Below are 25,645 nucleotides of genomic sequence, written 5' to 3'. Positions count from 1 at the left end.
GTGATATAGTATCGATTGGCAGATTGTTTGAGATATTCTGAATCATATTGTCTCGATTAAGGATCAGCTTACTTGGATTTAGCTATTGAAAAAAAAGACAAGATAAAAGCAGCAGATAAAAAAATAGACCTGTCATTTTAACATGTTAGTTTAATACAGTTAGTTATTTTAGAAAATTAACATATTTTATCATACATATATTCCAGATTGAGAAATGGGGGGAAATGAGAATAAATCCCTCCATATAAGCAATTAGTGCTGAAGTACAAGCAGAAGTGAAGTTATTAAACGTGATTTCAGGAGGAGAACGCCCATCTAATTTTCTAATTAATACCAGGATATAAAAGCAGCCTCATACTTCTTCCCGGCATCAGTTCTTTCGGCATTTGGCCCACCCCAATCTGGTCTCATGTCCGACTCTCAGGAAATTGAGTTTTTTTCCTCCAACGACACCAACTCGTCCTTTCCCAAACTGAAGCAAATCATCACACGGACAAGGACATCTCACCTTCAACTCCTCACAGCCTTAACCTTTATCTGCGACCACTGCTTTCTCGTTCACCACTCATCCCTGCCGGCAGTCTACCTTGGTCGCAGACCGCCCCAACTGTGATTCTCGTCCTCATCAACAGGTTTGCCAAGTCTGCGGTCTTGAAATTTGAATTTTGATCAATGGGCTACTTTCGGGCTATTTTTGATTAGCCTCAAACAAGCCCATCTAACCCTTGCCTCCCTTTAAGCTACTTACACTCATAGTTATCACCTCACAACTCAGATCAACCCAAATTTACCCTATTCGATTCTATGCCACATATCCCGTTCGAATTCAGAGTGAGCTTCACGTTACATACAGTGGGCTGTCCTGTTCAAATCGCATTGTGGGATTAGATACTGCTAGATACTGCTACTTTAGTGCCCCGTTATGGCTACCACAAGCATTAGCAGTATTCCTTCCAATTTTACTTTCTCACAAACATGATGTGATGGGGGGTATTTCAGTATTTCAGACTCCTGAGCCAATTACATGTGCCAATATCACTCAAATAGCTATGAGTATTTCAATCCGGTATATTCTGCTTGCTGTCCAAATTTTATTTTGCAATTTTGGGAAGCAAATTGGAGCTCGGGTAGAATATCCTCTGCCAGCCCCTTCATAGCGGAAGGCAAGCCAAAACTGTTTACCATTTATGCTAAGATTATATGGGCACACAAACTTATGAAGTGAACTTATTTAAACATAAATTTGGGAGGAGTACGCACATCTAATCTTCTAATTAATACAGTAATATAGTAATATAATATATTATATTATAATATAATATAATTAAGATGAAATATATCTTCTTTACATGATTATAAGGCACAACAGAGAAGGTGTTTATTTGCATACATGTGGTTTCAGTTATCGGTTTTTCATAAATTTAGAATAAATTTTAATACTAAAGTTTTTGGTGAATCACAATTTGTTCGTGAGAATGTTTGTACGCAGATTTCACACAAATTTGTGCATACGCATACTTAGAGAATGAGACTCATTGTTTGTAATTTAATCATCTGACAGTATTGTCTTAATATTTTTACATTTGATAAGTATTAAGGGCATGTTATTATTGGTATTAAATTTGATTCATCAGTCAGTGTTGCATGTAATTAATTTGACATATTTTTAATACAATGAAAGCCATATAATAAAAGTTTATGAAAATATTGATTTGACCATTGGGAAATTAATCAGTACTAATTAGTACACATTTCACTTGTTCTATGCTGCATCCGTAGTCGGCTGATATGGTCCTTCACCTTTCTCTCCTCACATCAGTGTAGCTTATCTCTCCATATCAGTATTAGGGCTGTGAGTTATAGAGGGGAGCAGGCAGACAGGAATGGGAAGAAAAAATAGCCGAGCTCCTATTTCATTGTGACAAATGTGTCTGGACACCTTCAACACGACACTTACAGCCTCGTCCCTTGCTCAGTGGGTCAACCAAAGATATCAGCCTCTGACAGATTTCTCCATGGCCCATCTCCCCCAACGTGCAGATCTGTTTAGACGTGTGACATGAGAGCTGGCCACAAACCAGACACTTTTAACACCAGGTCTAGGTTTTGGCAAGGAAGGCAATAGCAAACAGTGAGCTTGAAATAATAAGACACAATTTCTCGGTTCCAAAACCTAATGAGCTGCCCACAGAGACAGCATTTTAAATCTTAGGAATGTATTGAATACAAACTGTGCAAGATGATCGATGTGTACATTTTCAACATTTTGATATACAGCGATCAGGCATAACATTGTGACAGGTGAAGTGAATATCACTGATTATCTCTTCATCACGGCCCCTGTTAGTGGGATATATTAGGAAGCAAGTGAACATTTTGTCCTCAAAGTTGGTGTGTTAGAAGCAGGAAAAATGGGCAAACGTAAGGATTTGAGCGAGTTTGACAAGGGCCAAATTGTGATGGCTAGACGACTGGGTCAGAGCATCTCCAAAACTGCAGCTCTTGTGGGGTGTTCCTGGTCTGCAGTGGTCAGTGTCTATCAAAAGTGGTCCAAGGAAGGAACAGTGGTGAACCGGCGACAGGGTCATGGGTGGCCAAGGCTCACTGATGCACGTGGGGAGAGAAGGCTGGGCCTTGCGGTCCGATCAAACAGACGAGCTACTGTAGCTCAAATTGCTCAAGAAATGAATGCTGGTTCTGATAGAAAGGTGTCAGAATATACAGTGCATCGCAGTTTGTTGCGTATGGGGCTGCATAGTCACAGACCAGTGAGGGTACCCATGCTGACCCCTGTCCACCACCGAAAGCACCAACTGGACCACGGATCAATGGAATAAAGTGGCCTGGTCTGATGAATCACGTTTTCTTTTACATCACGTGGATGGCCGGGTGCTTACCTGGGGAACACATGGCACCAGGATGCACTATGGGAGGAAAGCAAGCCGGTGGAGGCCATGCAATGTTTTGGGCAATGTTCTGCTGGGAAAGCTTGGGTCCTGCCATCCATGTGGATATTACTTTGACGTGTACCACCTACCTAAGCATTGTTGCAGACCATGTACCCCCTTTCATATAAACGGTATTCCCTGGTGGCTGTGGCCTCTTTCTGCAGGATAATGTGCCCTGCCCCAAAGCAAAAATGTTTCTGGAATGGTTTGAGGAGCACAACAACGAGTTTGAGGTGTTGACTTGGCCTCCAAATTCCTCAGATCTCAATCCAATCGAGCATCTGTGGGATGTGCTGAACAAACAAGTCCAATCCATGGAGGCCCCAACTCGCAACTTACTGGAATTAAAGGATATGCTGCTAACATCTTGGTGCCAGATACTACAACACACCTTCAGGGGTCTAGTGGAGTCCATGCCTCAAAGGGTCAGGGCTGTTTTGGCAGCAAAAGGGGGACCAACACAATATTAGTATATTAGGTTATAATGTTACGCCTGATCAGTGTTTATACTTAACTCTCTGAATTAGTTTATTATTATGTTTTGTTTGTTTATTTGTTTGTTCTGTCTTTCTTTATGAGAGCTCTCCCAAATGATTTCACAGAGGTATTTTCATTCTCACATTAATCATGTACCTGCCATGAAAATGAGAGCGTTCAGGTAATTGAAACCTTAATCACCTGCTCTACTGGGTGGTACTTCAGAATTGATGGGTATCAATATAGGCTTTCACTGCCGCCACTGCAAAATAAGCAACGCAGTAAGTGTAAATCTGGAATAATCAGAGGCCTCTCAAATGCCTGTCAAATCAAACAGACTGCGTGGATTACAGCCAGCAGTCACACACACACAAACATTAGCATTTACTCACGCTCTGTAGACCTCCTTCAAGATCACTCCTTTATTGATGTCATCAATAATGTCAAACAGAATGTGAAAGAAAAAGAATGTATCATGTGACAGTATATTTTTTGGTGTAAAAGAGTGCATTTTTAAAAAAGTATTTAAATTTCTATGCTGTATAGTCTGGCAAGAAATATCACTTCTGATATTTAGTTAAACGGTAACGATATAAAATTATTAAAAATATGAATACCTATGAAACACAATAAGATTGTTAAAAAATGGAAATAATACTTTTATTCAGCATGGACACATGTTGATCAAAAGTTACAGTAAACACATTTATCGAGTTACAAAATATCAGAAAAAACCCCCAAAATAATCAGAAATTATAAGAACTGTTTCTTGATCATCAAATCAGCATTTTAAAATCATTTCTGAAGGATCATTCATGTGACACTATAGACTAGAGTAATTGATGCTTTGAAACTCAGCTTTGTCATCGCACAAATAAATTATATTTTAAAATATATTAAAAATATTAATATATTTTAACTTGTAATAATATTTCACAATATTACTGTTTGTATTATTATTATGAGTCTTCCCTACAGCTCATGGATGCATCTGTGTAGTAATAGACTTCTACAAATTATTATTTTCAAATCATCTCGTGAAAGTCTGCTTGTTACCATAATTCAAATTTGTTTTCAAGCAGACTAAGTAAGTGCAGTTGTGTTTATAGAGAGCTTCAACACATATGAAACAACTTGCAGTAAATCACCTCATATAGGGCTAGATTTACTAAATGGGGCAAATTAGCATGAGAGCGCAAATCCAAAATAGCGCCGATGGGAGAAGAAAGTTCTGATCTACTGACAACACGCAAATTAAATAACATCAAACTAGATTACAGCCAGCAGTCACACACTTTCACAAAAAAATTAGGTTGTACATTATTTCCATAATGACCAATGCAATCTACCAAAAGCAGGGAAAATTATCGTCTTTTTTAATACATGCTTTTTTGGCCGGTAAATAACCAGTAAATTGATGAGTGCAATCAGCAAACAGAGGGAGTGGCTGAGAACGATGACGTTGATGTTGTGCACTAGTTTGAGATGACATACGTCTCGACTAAATGTGAGCGATTGGTTATGGCAGATCCAGAGTGGCTCTGGGCAGTGCCAATAGTTTTAAACTAACAGAGTACCCGCCTTCAAGGAAGTTAACGCTTGTCAATGGAGAGTGACCAGACTCTCTGTACAAATGAAATGTACAAGAGTCTGGTAGGACCAGGCTAGGTTTGTGCTGGTGCAAGCTGTTAGTAAATCTGGCCATGGTTTTGGTTATGTGAAGAGCTAGAACATTAAACTGGATGCCTTGAAGTACCACATCAACATCGTTGTTAACAAGGATTCAATCCCTTGCTGCTTATAGGCAGTAGAAAGCAGGGCATCTTACTCTTAGCTAATAAGAGAAAAATAGTGTAATACAAAGAATGCTATGATCGTCATCGATGGGTCTCTTTCATTTGGCTTTCTTTCAGAGTGAGTGAACAGACAGTGCTGGAAAAGAACTGAATTTTGAGTTGAAGGTATCCCATGAGAGTATATGAGAGTATATAGGTGGGTGTGAATAGCTGAATGGCAGAGATACACACAAAGAGCTGTCATCTCGCTCTTCAGAAGAGACAATCCCAGCTGATAATGTCTCATTGAGGTTTTACGCATTGGCTTTGTTTAAGTGACATTCTCTGACAGGCCTCGGTGATAACATCAGATATCCATTGGTTCTGCATCTGAACTGAATCCCTAGGAACTTCTAAAGGGCACAAAAACCATGTGTGTTTGCAGGGGTCAAGGTTTGGTTGGTTGGCATGGTCCAGTTACTACTATGGCAGATGCCATAACCACACCATCTGAGGGTGAAAAGCTTTTTGAATGTTCATTCAGAGTTTGCTGTGTATTGTTGTCATCACTCCTCCTTTTATACTTCCGGAGCTCTTCCGTGAGACTTGAGACCGGTGTGGCGTGCAGGTGGGGTTAGAATTGTTGCATTATTCCAAATAAATCAATTGAGATTCACAAATAAATAAAGATCCACAAATAAATGTCAATAATTTCAAATAGCTTCCTGTGCATTTATAAGATCCCTGCATGCATTTGTGGATGTTTAAAAATGTTCTAATGTCCAGACAAATCCACAAATAAGCAGTTGACACTCATTAGCACCACTGGCCTTGCCACCACTCCCATGGCTCTCGGCCCCACCCTGCTTGCCACATACCCCCATCGCCCCTCGCAGGCAGATAGGGAACCCTTTTTAATCTCAATAAATTTGTTTTAACCTAGTTTAATAAAAGGGTTAAGGGTACCACTTTATTTCGATAGTCCACTTTCTACATTGTAATAATTACTGTATCAGTAACTTTTACCATTACAATTACCATCAGGAGAGTATTAGTAGACTCTCTGCTTAATTTATGCTAAGACTTTATTTTGATGCTCCCCCAACGGACATTCTACTGATTATAAGCAGGTATATCAACTTATTCTACTAACCTTAAAGGGGTAATGAACTGGCTTTATATATATATATATATATATATATATATATATATATATATATATATATATATATATATATATATATATATATATATATATATATATATATATATATATATATATATATAAGCCAGTTCATTACCCCTTTAAGGTTAGTAGAATAAGTTGATATACTTATTCAACAACTTACTCAGACAACAGTATATATATATATATATATATATATATATATATATATATATATATATATATATATATATATATATATATATATATATATATATATATATATATATATATATATATATATATATATATATATATATATATATATATATATATATATATATATATATATATATATATACTGTTGTCTGAGGTCAACTTATGACGTTTGCTTGGTTTTTACATTCAAAAACATCATAATGAATAAGTAATAGGCTATTCTCTGCCTTGGTTTTGAGGCTCTCTGAAAAACGCTCAGTTTTGATGGGCGTGCCGCACTGAAGACTTGGAAGTAAACGCCCACGGCTAGGATTGGATAAGATTTGCATAGTTAATGAGCTTCAGCTCCCTCAGTACATGTGGAAATTGTTTTGAAAGCATCTGGAGAAAAGCTCGCAGGGCTCGCAAAATATCTTTGTCAAACCAACACAATGATTAATCTCTCATCCACCCGCGATTGATTGGAATGTTATTTTTGTATTACTTGGCCGGCCCGATCAGTGTAACCGCGAACCATACACACACACTTTGCGACCCTTGGCGTTACAAGTCAGAGTCTGATCACGAATGAACCAATAACACCTCAAAAAAAGGATTATCCAGCCTGACGGCGTGCCAAGGTATGTAATCAATAGATATCAAACAATCTGTAACAATGCAATACTAACACATTTAAAAAGAACATGTTTTACTCACATAAGTGTGTGTTGCACCATTCCTGTCAGATCCAATATAGGAGGCACAGCATTGTGTTTTAATCTCAATATGTCTGCAAATCCAGTCTCGACCTGTATCTTGTTTACAATCGATTCTGCGGTGAAATGAAGCAAACAAACGTGCAATGTCTTACGTGAGCTAGAACTAGCATGTTTATTGCTCGGTAGCGCAACCCGTTTAGCTCCACGAGTCGGTGGGCGGGCTTGAGGTGGCGCTTCTGCATTCTATGACGTCACTGGTCGACATATTCTGAGATCTCTCGTTTTCTGGGCCTGGTGTCAATAAAAGCTTTTCTTTGACTAGCAAGGAAGTTTTCAGCTCCGAAACTTAAAGGATATTCTTCTATCACGATTAACTTTTATACATCAAAGGCTCAAAGGAAAGTTGATTTCTCAATTCATCACCCCTTTAATCCTAACCCTAACCTAACAGTCTACTAATACTCTAATGAGAGTTTGTTGATATGTAATCTCTGCATTTACTTGATGCACATTTTATATGCTTGAGCTTTGGAACGCCCTATGAAGATTTCAAGAGTCTAGGAAAAAAGGCATTTGAGTGGATGGAATCATGGAGAAGGACACTCTCAGAGATGTAATACATATTTTCTCATACAGTTCAATAATTTATTGACTCTGTCGAGACAGGATAACACCCCCACCACCAAAGCTCATTCAAGGTTTCTGAGAAGACCCTTGACACAGAGTTTGCTGGGAAATTGGAAAAGTTCAAGTCTGTCTCTCTGTGATTCTGAATTATTGAACCAGCCCAAATTTGCCTCCTCCTTTTATTCTTCTCTTTTTTTATTCAGCTTTCACCCAGCTTGAGGTCACAAGTGTAATGCTGTCAGTACAAGCATGGCAGTTCAATGAAGACAGAGCTGCCATGCTAATTGGATGTCTGAAATGACATTTCTTATCTGAAGCGTGTTTCTGTTGAGGACAGTAAAGATGTCGAGAACTATTACACACTTCAACATCAATGTTGATTCAGGTCTCATTTTGCGTCAGAAAGATTATCCAGTGCAATGATACATTTTCAATGTGCATTAGATTGAGCAAGCACAAGAGTGATTAGCATAGTGATTGGCTAGTGAACATCTAATCTGGTCATTTTCCTCTCTTCCGACTAGCTTCACTTCTCTAAACTTTCTGTCGAAGGTAATTCTTCCTTATAATAAATCACTCTATGATTTGAGCACTGCCGCACAGAGAAGCATTGACAGCCCAGCCGTGCTGAGATTTGACAACAGGCCTCTTGTGTTTCCACCCTGCAGTTTGACATGCAACAGATGTCCCTGGAGGAGCTCAAACACGTCCTGTTCCACGCCTTCAGAGACCATCTCACCATGAAGGACATCGAGAATATTATCGTCACAGAGGAGGAGAGCTTGAAGGAGAACTCAGGAAACTGCCAGACCGAATTTCAGGGAGGTAAATAGCAAAGAAAACTATTTCATATTAATTGGCGGATCATGCAACGGTTGTTTACAGAGACTGGAAACTTTGCGAAGCTTCAATGAGGTGACGCTTAAAACTCTGACAGTACTCGAGAATTCCGATCTGTATGAATTCCAGTGAAAATATTTTATTTCCACCTTCACATGACAGTGGAGCGCAGCAGTGAACGTCTCGGTTACGGATGTAACCCTCGTTCCCTGAGGAGGGAACGGAGACGTAACGTTAGTGACTAACGAATGGGGGTTTCGCTTAGAAGCCTATCAACTTCGAGTTTTGAGAAAACGCCCAATGGCGTGCCAATGCCATGGGGCATGCGGAATTTGCATACGTAGCTCCGCCTCACTGCGTGAGTATATAAGGAAGTACGAGGCAATATCGCATTATGTTACCTGCTTGAGGAGCCAAGACTGAACTCCTGCGTTCCAGGCAACACAGCTGATGTGGCAAGGGGACGTTACGTCTCCGTTCCCTCCTCAGGGAACGAGGGTTACATCCGTAACCGAGACGTTCCCTTTCGTTCAGTCACTACGACGTAACGTTAGTGACTAACGAATGGGGGTCCCAATATAATCCCGCCACTCAGCCGTCTTCCAGCGCCCTGCGTAAGTGTGAGTTCCCTGTCGTAAGACTAGTACGGACGAAGGACCCCCACTTAACACAGGATTACCAAGGTACACTGGGAAGCATATCCCAGTGAGGGAATGCCAAGATGCCTACCCGTGGGGAGGACTTAAGAGACACATATGACCCGGAGAGGGCTGCATATGGAAGATCTCTAGGGTACCAGCCGAAGGTGGATTTTTAACCCTAGGGGTGGCGGGGACACGCCAAGGGAAGAAACCCGCTCACTGCGGAGACTTACGGTGAAATACACATGTGGGGGTCGCCGGAGGGAACCATGCACATGGGGCACCTGGCCGGACATGAGGGTCTGGGCTCGAGAGGGCAGACTGAACTGATGTCGGCGTCGACAGTGCTGGAGGAGCTCAGGGCTCTCGGGGAGCTCACCTGAGGAAATATATCGCACGTATCCAGTCCGTGGAGTGGAGTGGCGAGCAAGCGAAGACACCTGAGCCTGGTCCATCACCGGCCCCTCGGGGGGGCGAGTACATAGTCGGACACTGGCTCCACTCGGAGATTGTAGAATCTGGCGAATGTGTTGGGTGTCGCCCAGCCTGCAGCTCTGCAGATGTCTGCTAGCGAGGCGCCATGCGCTAGAGCCCAAGAGGAAGCCACACTCCGGGTGGAGTGTGCCCTCACACCAAGGGGACATGGTCGGCCTTGCTGCTGGTAAGCCAAAGCAATGGTGTCCACTATCCAGTGAGACAGCCTTTGCTTTGAGAGAGCACTTCCCTTCCGCTCTCCACCATAACAGACAAAGAGCTGGTCTGAGGTCCTGAAACACTGCGTCATGTCTACGTAGGCGCGGAGAGCGCGTACTGGACAGAGCAATGCCAAGGCTGGGTCTGCCTCCTCCAAAGGCAGCGCTTGCAGGTTCACCACCTGGTCCTTGAACGGAGTGGTGGGAACCTTGGGCACATATCCAGGCCGGGGTCTCAGGATCACGTGAGAGTTAGCCGGCCCGAACTCCAGGCACGCTTCGTCAACCGAAAATGCCTGCAGGTCCCCGACCCTCTTGACTGAGGCCAATGCGGTCAGCAGAGCCGTCTTCATAGACAGAAACTTAATATCGACCGACCGCAAAGGCTCAAAGGGAGGTCTCTGCAGAGCAGTTAGTACTACTGCGAGGTCCCAAGAGGGTACGAGAGGAGAGCGAGGAGGATTCAGTCTCCTAGCTCCCCTCAGGAACCTGATGACCAGGTCGTGCTGACTTACCTTTTTGTTCTCCAAGAGATCGTGGTGGGCAGATATTGCGGCCACATATACCTTGAGGGTGGAGGGAGACAGCCTTCGCTCCAGGCCCCTCTTGGAGAAACTCAAGCACGGACCCGATCGGACATTTCCAGGGGTCTTCTTGGCGGGAAGAGCACCAGGTGACGAAGAGGTTCCACTTCAACGCATAGGCATGCCGAGTGGACTCTGCCCTAGCGGAAGTGATGGTGGCGACCACCGTAGGTGGTAGGCCACTCAAACCTGCCGGGTCCCGTCTAGGAGCCACACGTGGAGGTTCCAAAGGTCGGGACGCGGGTGCCAATGGGTGCCCCGTCTCTGAGTGAGGAGGTCCGGTCTCAGAGGAATAGGCCAGGGAGGGGCTGTCGCAAGGAGAATGAGTTCGGGGAACCAGGTCCGGCCGTGCCAGTACGGGGCGACCAAAAGGACCTGCTCCTTGTCCTCCCTGATCTTGCACAGAAGCTGTGCGAGTAGGCTCACTGGGGGAAACGCATATTTGCGTAGGCCCCGCGGCCAGCTGTGCGCCAGTGCATCCGTGCCGAGCGTGCCCTCGGTCAGGGAATAATACAGGCTGCAGTGGGAAGAGTCGTGGGAGGCAAACAGGTCTACCTGTGCGTCGCCGAACTGTTCCCAAATCAGCTGAACCGTCCGGGGATGGAGTCTCCATTCTCCCGGGAGAGGCTGAAACCGCGAGAGCTCGTCGGCTGCGTGGTTCAGGACTCCCGGAATATGGACAGCACGAAGGGACCTCAGGCGCTTCTGACTCCATAAGACGAGATGGCGGGCGAGTTGAGACATGCGGCGGGAGCGTAGACCGCCCTGGTGGTTGATGTACGCTACTACGGCCGTGTTGTCTGTCCGGACAAGCACATGTTGACCCTTCAGCAACGCTCGGAAGCGGTGCAGGGCGAACCGTACTGCCAGCAACTCGAGGCAATTGACATGCAGGAGGCGCTGGGGTCCTGTCCAGGAGCCCGCGGCTGCTTGTCCATTGCACATGGCACCCCAGCCCGTGGCAGAGGCATCCGTCGATACGACAACATGCCTGGAAACTCGTTCTAAGGGCACACCGGCCCGTAGAAAGCTGAGGTTCGACCACGGGGTGAGTGTCTGTAAGCAGGCCCGAGTCACTTGGATCCGGAGCGTGCCAGACTGCCATGCCCATCTCGGGACTCGATCGCGAAGCCAGTGCTGAAGCGGTCTCATATGAAGCAATCCGAGCGGCGTTACCGCGGCTGCAGATGCCATATGCCCCAGGAGCCTCTGAAAAAGTTTCAGTGGAACCGCATTCTTGCTCTCGATTTGTCGGAGGCAAGTCAGCAGAGACTGCGCGCGCTCGCTCGAAAGCTGCGCGTACATGGCGACCGAGTCGATCTCCATACCGAGAAAAGAGATCCTCTGCACTGGGCAGAGTTTGCTCTTCTCCCAGTTGACCCGAAGGCCCAGACGGGTTAAGTGGTGGAGAACCAGATCTCTGTGTCCGCAAACCTGCTCTCGAGAGTGGCCTAGTATGAGCCAGTCGTCGAGGTAGTTCAGGATGCGGACCCCGTGCTGCCAAAGGGGCGCAAGGGCTGCCTCGGCGATCTTCGTGAAGACGCGAGGGGACAGAGATAACCCGAATGGGAGAACTGCGTACTGGTATGCCCGCCCCTCGAAAGCAAACCGTAGGAACGGTCTGTGTCGAGGAAGGATGGAGACATGGAAGTAGGCGTCCTTCAGGTCGATCGCTGCAAACCAATCGTCCGGACGAACGCATTCGAAAAGGCGTTTCGCAGTCAACATCCTGAACGGAAGCCGGTGAAGGGATCGGTTCAAGATGCGAAGGTCCAGGATTGGCCGTAACCCACCGGTTTTCTTGGGTACAATGAAGTAGGGGCTGTAGAACCCCGACCTCATTTCGGCTGGAGGGACAGGCTCGATCGCACCCTTCGCCAGTAGAGTGGCAATCTCCGCACGCATGACGGGGGCATGGGCCCCGGTCACGGTATAGCGGACTCCCCTGTAACGGGGAGGAGCCTGCGCGAACTGAATCGCGTAGCCGAGCCTGACGGTCCGGGCAACCCAGCGGGACAGCCCCGGAAGCTGAAGCCAGGCTTCCAGAGACTGCACCAACGGGGTCATACGGACAGTAGGCGTACCCCGGGTGGGGCAGCGAGGCAGCGTTACCGGCGCGGACAGGGGAGGCTGTTGGGCGTCCCCGGGTCGGAGCACGGTTAACGGCTGCGCCCTGACAGAGGAGACCAGGGAAGGACTCGCGTTCCACGGGGGTCTGCTCTGCCAGGGGGCTGGCGACAGAGAGGGACGAGAGTGGCGTGACCCGAGGGTGGCGCGCACTGCCGTCACCGATCTCTGGGGGCTCAGGGATGGGTTTGTCAGTTCTTTCTTTAACCACATTAGGGTGCTGCTGACCCGGGGGCCAGCAGCTGAACAAAAGATTCTCCCCCGGCCCTCCACCGGGGGAAGGAGCGGCCCTGCCGCCGTCTCCTGGAAAGAACTGCCCATCCCTGAGCCGTCCGCATCAGGAGCGCCGCTTAGCCTGGCGTTTCTTCGCGGGCTGCGGGGCTGGAGCGGACTGGGACGCCTTCCTGCGGCTGCCTCTGCGCGGCCCGGGTGGAGGCTGCTGCTTGGGTGGCGCAGAGGCGGAGGAAGCCGCGGGAGGACGTCCTCGGCGGCGAGCAGGCTGAGGCACCTGCGCGGGCGGTGGGGTGGAGGCAGCAGCTGACCGCCGGGGCAGGATGTATTTTATTGCCTCAGTCTGCTTCTGAGCGGCCGAGAACTGTTGGGCGAAGCTCTCGACCGCTCCGCCGAATAGCCCATCCTGTGATATGGGGGCGTCGAGGAAACGTGTTCGCTCGGCGTCGCGCATATCAGACAGGGTGAGCCATAAGTGTCTCTCCTGGACCACATTTGTGGACATCACCTGACCCAGGGAGCGCGCGGTCACCTTCGTCGCCCGGAGAGCGAGGTCGGTGGCGGCACGCAACTCATTGCTGAGCCCTGGATCAGCCCCTCTCTCGTGCATATCGCACAGCAACTTGGCTTGGTAAGCCTGAAGAGTTGCCATGGTATGCAAAGAAGCGGCGGCCTGCCCCGCAGCTCTATAGGACTTCGCCACCAGAGATGACGAAAACCTACAGGCCTTGGAGGGGTGCTTTGGGTCACCACGCCAGGACGAAGCGCTCTGTGGACACAGTTGCATCGCAACAGAACGTTCGACTGGGGGGACCCCAGTGTACCCATGAGCCGCGGCTCCATCGAGAGAGGTGAAGGCGGAAGAGGCCGCCAAACGTTCACGGGAAGACAACGGGGCCTTCCAGGAACGCGCGACCTCTTCATGCACCTCGGGGAAGAAAGGTATTGGAGGAGCGGCCGGACGGGTGTCCGAACGCGCCGCCCCCAAAAACCAATCATCCAACCGCGAACGCTCGGGCTGAGGCGGAGGGTTCCACTCCAGTCCAAGCGCTGCGGCGGCCCGAGAGAGCATGGCTGTCAACTCTGGGTCCGACTCGGGCAATGCTGGGACACCCGAAGGTGGCAGCACAGCCGAATCCTCATCCTCAGATGACTCCAGCCCACCTTGTGATGCGGCGATAGACATCACTTCCTCCTCCGCCGCGCCAAACGCCACAGTCGGGACAGCAGGAGCCGGCCCCGATGTAGACGCCTGAGCGCGGGCCGGGTCAAGTGCCTGAGAGGGGGGTGTGGGCCGAGGAACTAGCGTCGGAGCTTTATTCCACACCGTCACCCTCAGATCACCCTGGTCACCAGCCAAAGTGCCGCCTCCAGAGGAGACCGCAGATTGGGGGGGGACGGAGGGGACTCTCGTTCCGGCATCAGCACGGAATTCACGGAGTCTCGATCGTAGCACTGAGATGGCCAGGTTCCCGCAGAGAGAACATGAGTCATCCACGAGCGCTGCCTGAGCGTGCTGAAAGCCCAAACACGTCACACAGCGCTCGTGCCCGTCGAAAGAAAAAAGCGATCTACCGCACCCAGAAGTGCACGGACGAAACATCCTGAAAAGGACGCGTCACGTGCAAGCTCTTTTATGAGAGGAAACTTCACAGTCGATGCCGAAGCGCCCAGGGAAACACACACCAGCTGGATGCAGACCACTGCACAGATCAGCAGGCAGGAAGTATGCGATCACTGGAACGCGCCGTCACACCAACACCGACTGGAAAGCTGCTCGTCTCGAAGAAGCTGACAGAGTCTCAGAAGGCTGTAGGAGTGAAGAGGTAGGTACTCTTGGCTCCGAAAGCAGAAACATAATGCGATATTGCCTCGTACTTCCTTATATACTCACGCAGTGAGGCGGAGCTACGTATGCAAATTCCGCATGCCCCATGGCATTGGCACGCCATTGGGCGTTTTCTCAAAACTCGAAGTTGATAGGCTTCTAAGCGAAACCCCCATTCGTTAGTCACTAACGTTACGTCGTAGTGACTGAACGAAAGGGAACGGACAGTTTTTCAGAAGCCTAGTAGCAATTTTTGTTATTTTTCTACACAGGCATTTAAAAAAAACTTAAACAAAGAGTTTTAGGGCAACATACAAACTTCATCAAATACTGTGTACTTTATGAGGCAATGAAGTACTCCTCCCATGACACATTCGGAATGAATTGAATCAAAAATAATGGTACAATATAAAATTATTGACTTTATTATTGACTAGTCATTTAGTCAGGGTAACAACAACTTCTCTGATCAACTAGAAGCTTGTTTTTTAAATGAAGCTGAAACCAAATTGACTTTTAGCTTCTGCAGAAGCATATATCATCGCTTCACAATCTCAGAGCTTATAGTAGGTCTTCAAAGATTTATGTTATAATTAAAAATCAATTTCTTTATGGATTTTTACTTCCGGAGCTAGACTATTGCGATCTACAGCCTGCTGTGTTTGCCCAGAAACTGGCCATTTAATAAGATGAGAGTTATGTGCTCTCAGTGCATTATATGAATTTATGGATGAAAATCATTTGATAAATGAAAGCAACTTGTGTAATGTTTCCTTTACTCCAAGACATTCTCATTCAAACCATTGTTCACATGTTACTTTTGAATTTGGCCATAGACGCGAAATTTCACCCCCTTTTGAAGCATTATTGACGCAGATGTTTTCATCTGCCAACAAAAGTAAAGGAGATGAATGGAATTCAGAAACAGGGACATTATTGTACCGTTTGTATCCAATTATGTTTCAGCAGTTCAATATTTAATCTCAATATGCAGCACAGAATAACAACACAAATTGAATGGAATTGAATCTGCTAGCCTGAGAAAAAGGTGAATAAAATGTAACAATTTCATGCCTCAAAATCCAATTAGTCTTTTATATTGTTTTAAAATATATCCTTTACTGGCCCACACTGTGCCCTTAAACAGTTTCACCCGAATTTGTATGCTATTTGTGTGTGTGTGTGTGTGTGTGTGTGTGTGCGATCTTTAGTTTGCGACATGTGTCAAGTCCAGTAAGGCAGCTCAGCAAAGCCACACATTTTCTTTCACTATTGTGCATATTCGAAGCATCATTATGCAGAGAGATCAACAGCACTGCTGGATCATTGTTCGGATGGCTTATGCTCATTGTGTGCTGTCATCTCTTCTCATGCTCCATAGCAGTAACCGCTAGCATCTCTCCTACGTGTCTTTCATATATGCTCTGTTCTACTTCATCAGTGCATTCAAAAAAGAAGAATCGTCAGACGTGTGTCCGCAAGAGCCTCATCTGCGCTTTTGCAATGGCCTTCATCATCAGCGTCATGCTCATCGCAGCCAATCAGATGTTGCGGAATGGCATGGAGTAGCCCCACCCACTGTGAACCCCGGTTGATCTGACCTCTGCTTAAGAAACATGCATTCAAACTCCACTTTCTTTTAGTTTGAAGAGTGTTGGGGAGCCCACAGTACAGTGGATGTGAATCCCATGGCAAGTTTTTTCTTTTATATTTATTATGTTGATTGTGATTGTGACAGACTCAGAAACAGCAGTGAGGAATGTCCTCCATCATCAGCTTGACAGGGACATGCAAGGGCTCCTCACTGAATACCATTTAATGCAATAACATCCGTGTCCCTCTGCGCTGCGTGTTTTTCTCATTCCCTGTCTTTGAAAGGCGACGACTTTGTACTTTATCTCACACCAAGCTATGTCAGATGGGAACGATGAGGAGTGATTGGCAGCCTGTCCGACAGAGCCACCACAGGATGTCTGGCATCAAGAGTGTGTGCATGTTCATCTCAAATGCACTGTCTGATTTTTCTGAGCCTTACTGTGTTGAAGGTAATTTATGGAAATCTTTGAAGATGTTGGATTGTTGGATATTTTGGAATAGCGTACGACCACACTATTACTTTTACAGTAAGCAATGTGTACAGTATGCACAAAAATATATTACCAAAATATGCAGGATACAACCTGTATGGAATACTGAGTCCCACAATGCATCTGAAACTGATATTATGAATAACCCAGAGGCAATTTCAGCTGATTTTGAACCTCTCCTCCTTTGGTTGGACTGTCAATACTAAAGACATTTTATACTGGATTAAAAATGCAAAATAGACATACACCATATATCCAAGGCGAGGCAAGTTTATTTATATTGCAACTAATAATGATTTGTGACCCGTGCTGGCAAAATGAGTCGCAATGAGCACATTTTCAAAAATGTTATGGTTATTTTCATACATTCTCTGTTAAAAACCCTTCAAAATGACGTATGGTTAGTTTGAATCAGACGAAAAACGAATGAGCTACACCTGTTTGAAGTCGAGCAAAAGTCAATTTTGAGAAGTATCAAGTTTCCAAAACAAAATCACATAGCAACCATACCTTAAAACCCCTAGTAATATCACCAAATTCGGCACACATCAAGTCAAAACCAAGTATCTATAGGAAAAATATATATTCAACTTATTTTTCCGTGATACCACAATTGTTCGATTAACATCAATAAAACATCCTATATTAAGACCTACTGTACTGCACGGATCTTATATGATTTTACACATCAGATGTTTTTCCACAACAGTTAACCAAACGTTCACATAAGGCATAACAGATGATGTTTGCATGAATACTTGCCAAGACAGATATTTGGAAGTACTGTAATCTTTGTGCGCAACCATCGGATCTGTCAGTCAGCGCGTTTTTCATGGACAAGGGAAAGGTACTCCTCCCAGAAAACGTACAAATAAAGATACTTTTAGATGGATCTCTAGACGAGGGCCAAGAAAAATATTTGAGTGAAAACCTCAAAATCGACCAAAATTTAAATATTTCACTTGTTTTGACTGTAGCTCGAAATTATCCCTTGCGCATTCTGACTCCTTTTGCCATCACATTTAAAGGGATAGTTCACCCAAAAATGAAAATTAGCCCATAATTTACTCACCCTCAAGTCATCCGAGGTGTATATGACATTCTTCTTTCAGACAGATTCAATCGGAGTTATATTAAAAAAGTCCAGGCTAATCCAAGCATTAGAACTGGATTAATAGTTGCTCTGTTTTTGAAGTCCATAAAAAGTGCATCTGTCCATCAAATAACGTGCTCCACGCAGCTCCGGGGTGTTAATAAAGGCCTTCTGAAGCGAATCGACGCGTTTGTGTAAGAAAAATATCCATATTTAAAACTTTATCAAGTAAACTTTCGGCCGACCACCTACCGTGGAAAAGTGTTGAATGTTGAAAGTGAAACTCAAGATGCGTACGTGACGTCATGACGAGCCTACCTGGTCGCGTTAGTCTTTCGATCGGCAGGGGAACTTTCAACAATTTTTCCATAAATTGAACAGGGAAGGCGGTCGGCCGAAAGTTTACTTTATAAAGTTTTAAATATGGATATTTTTCTTACACCAACGCATCGATTCGCTTCAGAAGGACTTTATTAACACCCCGGAGCCGTGTGGAGCATGTTATTTGATGGGCAGATGCACTTTTTATGGACTTCAAAAACAGAGCAACTATTAATCAAATTCTAATGGATTAGCCTGGACTTTTGTAATATAACTCCGATTTTATTCGTCTGGAAGAACAATGTCATATACACCTAGGATGACTTGAGGGTGAGTAAATTATTGACCAATTTTCATTTTTGGGTGAACTATCCCTTTGAAGTGCTTTAGCCTTACATTAGCATAATTGAGAGAGGGGGAGGGGAGAGATTTAAAACAAATAAAACAATAATTCAACATAATTTATGAACAAAAATGAGTAAGGAAAGAAACTAGTACACTACCGTTCAAAAGTTTGGGGACACTACGTTTTTTTGTTTGTTTTTTTGAAAGAAAAAACTGCTGATATTTGAAATCTACCCAAACACACACAGCCCTCCCTTCATTGCTCCGCCCGCAATGCAAGAGTGGATGCCTCTTTATCTTTGCAGAAGCAAAGCAAAATAATGCTTTGCGAAAAATAAAGTAAAGATGAAGAGCGAATGACAAGGAAGAACAAAAAATTTACATACAGTAATGTTATTTACGTATGGAGCACAAACAATGCAACCTCTGCGTCCGTTTTAGGCCTTCCTGCTTAGTTCTCTCCAGCACTTTTCTAATATTAACGCAGGTCCTAAAGCTCGTGCCTGGTCATATCCCTTCTTTTTCCAATGATATTCCTCTGACCTTTTCTCTTTTGTAGTGTCTCTCAGCCATCTCTCTTTCTGCGGTCTTTCTTCAAATTTCCCTCTTGCTCTCTCTCTCTCTCTCTCTCTCTCTCTCTCTCTGTCCTCCCCCATCATGAGTGGACACGCCCCTACTACTGATTGGTGTAGTGGTGCTCAGTCCGATCCACTTTCAAGAGTGTTTCTCAAAAATTGCTTACTGCGCCTTTATATTGATCAAAAGTGACAGTTACAAAATATTTTTGTTTCAAATAATACGTTCTGTTAAACTTTCTATTGTCAAGGAATCTTGAAATGTTTTAACTGTTTTTAACATTGATCATGTGACACTGAAGAAGACCGGAGCAATGGCTGCTGAAAATTCAGGGATAAATTACATTTCAAAATATATTAAAATAGAAAATATTATTTTAAATCATTATAATATATCACTATATTGCTGTTTTACTCTATTTCTGATCAAATAGATGCAGATTTGGTAAGCATAAGAGACTTCTTTCGACCCCAAACTTTTCAGTGGTAGTTTGTAGTGCTCAGTGTGAGTAGAAGCAGACTGATTTCTCATTTTTTGCTTCATAATTTGAGTTACAAATGCTTTGTGGCTGTACATTAACATATTCCATATTCTATAAAGCAAGTGAGATTAATTAAATTCCACACAACTCCATTTTGTGGCACGCCTTGTGCATTAAGTGTAAAAAGAATTGTCATTTTATATGGAAATTAGAAGTCTGCTTCGTTCATTTCATCACCCAATAATCTCTCGTCTTGTGTCTACACGGAAGAAGAGAGTATAATACTCTCTTTGTTTTTAAATATAGTATCAAGGTCGTCTCAATGTCTTGTCTGGTTTAAATATATGGCTCTGAACTTCTGCGGAAGTGTCTATGATACATAGTTGGACTTTTTGGTCCATTTTGTGTTTTTATTCACTCTCAGGCTCAGAGAGTCAGTGAATGCAACAAATGAATCAACCAGCAGTTAACTGGTCAATCTCTAAAATAGCACTTTTTCTTTTACAGTTAGAGTCTATGTGTGTAAAATAAGTATTTGTCTACCTGTTTGTCTATATATTTATAATGTGTAAGTACATCAGTCTCCTTCCCTGTGTTCCTTATTATTGTGTAGCTATACTTAAAGCTGTTTGTCACACTCCCCTGTATATTGCATGTGTATTTATGCATATAGTGCCACACAAAAGAGTCGTCTGTTTGACTGTGTCATGTTTGCATGTTCAGAACACTAATGCAGTGATGTTTCAAGGTCTGTACTGCTTGCAGGCGTTTGCTTAAAGCATCCGTCTAAATGTCTGAACTCCCATTGTTTCCTTCCTGTGAGCAAAACTTATCTGAAACAGTACCAGCATTCTGTGCCAAAATACACTGCAAAGGAAAAGCGGATTATTGGGAACTGTTTACTAGACAAAGTTCCTGTCAGTTTTCCAGAATGTCAAAGAACGGCTTGATTAAGGACTGGTGCTTTTTATTCTGTCAGTCTGTGCTTTGGAATGAGGAAACTTCCAAATCAATGGCTCCATCTAGTGGGCTACACGATCTGAGGTAAATATTGTGATGCGACATTGAAGTGACACTGGTAAAGAAGAAAGAAACAAAGTAACTTACCAAAAACAAGTTGGAAACAGGGGTGTTATTCAGTGTAAATTCCATATATACAGTACCTGTTAAAATTTTGGAAACAATTTTTTTATGTTTTTAAAAAAAGCATCTTATGCTCACCAAGGCTGCATTTATTCAATCAAAAATACAGCAAAAAAATTGTATTCTATTTAAAAAGAATAAAATAATTTATGACAAACCTGAATTTTCAGCATCATTACTCCAGTCTTCAGTGTCACATGATCCTTCAGAAATCATTTTGATATGTTGATTTGCTGCTCAAGAAACATTTATTATTATTATTATTATCAATGTATTCAAATGTTGATACTAACATTTGTGGTAAGATAAAAAACTATAATACTTTTATTAATCCAGGATGCATTAAATGGATCAAAAGTGACAGTGAAGACATTTATAGATTTACAAAAGATTTCTATTTAATACATGCTTTAATAAATGCAATAAATACATATAATAAATTATGTTTATTGAACTTTCTTTTCATCAAAGAATCCTGAAAAAGGAAACATCACCGTTTCCACAAAAATATTAAGCAGCAAAACTTGTTTTCAACACTGATGATGATAATAATAATAATAATAAAAATAATATTAAATGTTTCAGCAGCAAATCAGCATATTCGGATGATTTCTGATGGATCATGTGACACTAAAGACTGGAGTAATTATGCTGAAAATTCAGCTTTGCCATCACAGGAATAAATTAAACTTTATAAAATATATTCAAATAGAAGACAATTACTTGACTTTTTAATAATATTTCACAATATTACTGTTTTTACTGTATTTTGATTAAATAAATGCGCAGCCTTGGTGAGCAGAAGAGACTTCTTTCAAAAACATTAAAAAATTGTAATGTTTCCAAACTTTTGACAGGTATGGTATTAATTTAAGGTTTTACACCTCGTTATTTTAATATCAAAATATTTGCCTTTGCTATTTCTTTCAATTTTCACAAAGGCAAATTGATGGATTATGGATTATAGTTTAAAAATGTCCTGCATAATTTTTTTTGTATGTATTCCTCTGCTTGTTGCCATCTTGTTGTTAGAATATACAATCTAAAAGTCCCCCTCTAGTTTATGGGCATTTTGAAAATATAAATTGGTCCAAGTTTTAATTGACACTGTATTTTATATTTTGTTGATTCATAATATTTATGTTTTTTATTGGTATTTTATTTAATTTTTTATTCTTGCAAAAGTTGATGGCATTTTTTAATTAATTTACTCTCAATCCAGATCCTAACTTCATCTGAATTTGAAGCATGCCAAATAAAATTTTATATGTATGTATTTTTATGAATTATATCAAAAGAAGGATTATTATTATGCAAACCAATACATATTGCATGCAGGATGTGGATTGACAGTCAGATTACAGCAATATGGTTTCTAAACAAAAATGTATCATTATATATAAAGAATATGAATAAAATAAAATAATTTATTGAACATGACAATAAACATATCTTTGCGTCCAATTATTGTTATAATCACCATCATCATTTTTGTTGTTTGAGCCAGTAGGGGGCACAATTGGATTTTCTACAAATAAGACTAAAATAAATGACATGCAATTTTTTTCTGCACTTCTCGTCTCAAGATATGCATATCTACATATGATAAAAGAAGGACCATGAATGAATATGTCTTGATCTCTTTAATTTAAAGAATCTACACAACCATCAAAGCACACTGACATATTTAAACAAAAATACTGTTTTCCAAGGCCTGAAGTAGAATGAGATGGTCTGAGGTTTTAAACTCTAGAGTCTATTTAATGAGGAATACTTCACAATGTGTACTGAGTTATTGTCAGGCATACAGCTGTGACCTGACAACCATATAAAGAGAAAACAAACATTTACAGGTCACCTCAAGTTAACATTCTCAAGAAATCTGCTTGTATCAATTGTTTTAGTTGTAACAAAAATTTTACAGCATCTATATGTAATCAAGGTAAACGAATAAAGAATAAAAAAGGCACTTGCTTCAAATGAATGATTTTAGTGGCACTTTAAAAATGATGTTACCTTCTTAAACGGATAGTTCACCCAAAAATGAAAATTCTGTCATCATTTACTCACCCTCAAGTTGTTCCAAACCTGTATGAGTTTCTTTGTTCTGCTGAACACAAAAGAAGATATTTTGAAGACTGTTTGTAACAAAGTATTTTTGTATTTTGTCCCCTACTATGGTAGTCAATGGTTGCTCTATCTGCTTGGTTACAAACATTCTTCAAAATATCTTCTTTTGTGTTCAGCAGAACAAAGAAACTCATTTGGTTTGGAACAACTTGAGGGTGAGTAAATGATGACAGAATTTTCATTTTTGGGTGAACTATCCCTTTAATGTATACTTAGGAAATTGCCTTATTAGGTGAAAGATCCCTGCTTTACCAGAGTGTTACTTTCCGGGTGTGCAAGTATGATACTGTACAGGTGCTTTCATCAGAAGTGACTCATGGCTTCATTTAGGAAAATAACCTAAAACATCATTACGTAGCACCACATAACTGCAAGTCTCTCAGTGAGGTTATTGTTAATACTGTGGCAGAATAACGTAGCACTGCTGTGCTGATGTAGTGTTTTCACTACGAGGTCAGCATCAAGCAATTCAAGTTTGTTCGGTGTGCAATTCATTTATATTTTTTTGGGAACAGTTGTGGGCTTATGGCTTTAAAAAATTGCTTTTGTTCTTTTTAAATTATTCATAATTATTTATTTTTAATACTACTTGTAAGACGCAAACAGATGGCCATGATTTTTATATATTAACGGCCATTAAATATTTTCAAAAGTGAGCACAAAACATTAATGCCGCAAGTTAAAACTCATGTTAAAACTTGGTAAAAACACTGAATGAAATTTTGCCTTATAATTATGAAATCTGTAAAATTGTGGCATTAATTTTGAACCTTTGTTTGAAAAGATAAAAGTGGCTTCTTTCTGCCTTCCAAAATTTCTAGTTGCCTTTTATTATACATGACCTTTCAAAGGTTTAGGGTCAGTAAGATTTATGTTTTTAAAAGTCTCATAATTTTAAGATTCTTTGATGAATTTTTATTTAAAATAGAAATCCTACAATTTAAGGTTTCCTTACTGAAAAAAAAGTATTAATTTCTTTTTACAGACAAAAAAAACAAACAAACGTACTGACCCCAAACTTTTGAACAGTAGTGTACGCGGTGCAATATAAAATGATACGCTTCAAGTGTTAAAAATGAATATGAGGCACAATTTGATTTATCAAACTGTTTTTCATAACAGCTCAAGGCTCCTTTTATGGGCCAGTTGGTAAATACAGGTCAGCTTGCAAGAAGCATTTCTCTAAAACTCAGTGTGTAATGGACTGCTGAAGTCCCTGGATCCAGTCTCACTGGGTTTCATGAAGATGCCCTCCATTGTTCTCCAGTAGCTGTGCGAGCTGCTCATCATCATGCCGTGCACTTCTCTCTGGCCGTGGATGGGTCTGCCGTACTGCTCGCCCGTCACAGACAGCAGAGCATCAGTGGCCGTGTGACGGAACCGAACGGACTCATCGCGCTGCCACACTGAGCCTGCACACAGAACGGTCCACTCGTCCAGATGGTCACCCTCGCCATTCTCGCCAAAGGCACTGACCTCCTAAATAGGAGTTGTAAATAGTTGTCACATCAAACTCTACATACAGTACCTTTACATTACAGTGTGTGATAAAAAAAATATGAAATATTAAAACCTGATTCGAAGAAAGGGGGGAAGTAAAGTAGTGGCTGTGTAGATTGCGACCTGTGTTCACATGGGTCAATCGGATGTTCTGTCCACACTGTACCGGAGTCCCTCGATGACATGTAGTGTCACTGGTGCCCCGCACACTCCAGTAACTGTTGCTGTCCTCCACTGCGGTCACACCGGTCACTGACTGCTGCCCACTACCTGGAATTAATTCATAAACAGATCAGAGATATGCATCTCTATTTGTGTACTTATACTACTAAACGGCATAGTGCATAAATGTAGTATGTTCACACTGTAAATTACATAGCTTAGGGCTATTAGACTCTGATGTTGGATGTTAAATAAACCTTATAACTGTATTCATACACTACACGGTTGAGTGCATAGTAAATACTGTAGAGTGCATCAGTTGGAAACAACTAGAGTATATGCTTTTAAACCCTTCAGAACATATACAAACTTACTTTCATCATGAGAAAGAGAAAGAAACAGACCTGAGTGTAAGGTTTGTAATGTCAAATGTCAACACTGTTAGCTTTCTGAAGGCATATTTAAAAATGCACTTATCAAACTATAATTACCTTAATATAATATAAGTGACGGTTGTTCAATTATATTCTACATAAAAGTTTAATGAACAGCATTTATGAATGGGAGCCACTCACCAGACCCATAGCGCACATCGTGAGAGTGTAATCTGACGTTGTGTTTCACATTGAGCAGCTTCACCACCGAACCGCACGTTACAAAACTCATTTCACTGCCAGTGGACAATGTAAACATACATGAAAATAACACTGTTATAGATAACTGGACCCGCACGAACCGCAAATTATCCATGGCTTGTTGAGCCCTATGGAAAAAAAACTAATCTTTAAAACCCCTAACTGACGTCACATGTAGCGCTTGAATCACTAAAAGTTAGCGCGCCATCTTCCGGCTCGGAGGAACTTCACTATCGGGTAAAAACGAGATTTAGTTCGTTTCGTTTATGATAATAGATTATGTGGTAAACTTATTTATAAATAATAAATATTTAATAAAT

At 42.4% G+C, this 25,645-nt stretch overlaps 2 protein-coding genes across 2 annotated transcripts in view; one reads left to right on the top strand and one right to left on the bottom strand.

The window, feature by feature from the left end:
* Positions 1-16,421, top strand: part of caln2 (calneuron 2) — a gene marked incomplete at both ends in the record, with an annotated part of 45,475 nt that extends 29,054 nt beyond the window's left edge. Inside the window, 2 exons of the mRNA XM_079834432.1 lie at positions 8,578-8,734; positions 16,294-16,421. Coding sequence (XP_079690558.1) covers positions 8,578-8,734; positions 16,294-16,421 — 285 coding nt within the window. The remainder of the gene's footprint in view (positions 1-8,577; positions 8,735-16,293) is intronic.
* A 5,887-nt stretch (positions 16,422-22,308) lies between these two features.
* sdf2 (stromal cell-derived factor 2) lies at positions 22,309-25,523 on the bottom strand. Its single transcript, XM_079835122.1, has 3 exons — positions 25,266-25,523; positions 24,602-24,798; positions 22,309-24,507 (listed from the first exon to the last, which is right to left on the bottom strand). The coding sequence occupies exons 1-3, from the start codon at positions 25,438-25,440 to the stop codon at positions 24,211-24,213; spliced, it is 669 nt and encodes a 222-aa protein (XP_079691248.1). The 5' UTR covers positions 25,441-25,523; the 3' UTR covers positions 22,309-24,210.
* Between the last annotated feature and the right edge of the window lie 122 nt (positions 25,524-25,645).

The sequence above is a fragment of the Gobio gobio genome (assembly GCF_949357685.1).
Source record: "Gobio gobio genome assembly, chromosome: 14".
NCBI classification, from domain to species: Eukaryota; Metazoa; Chordata; class Actinopteri; order Cypriniformes; family Gobionidae; genus Gobio; species Gobio gobio.
Note: the sequence above shows the minus strand (reverse complement) of the source record. Positions and strands in the feature narration are given on the sequence as shown.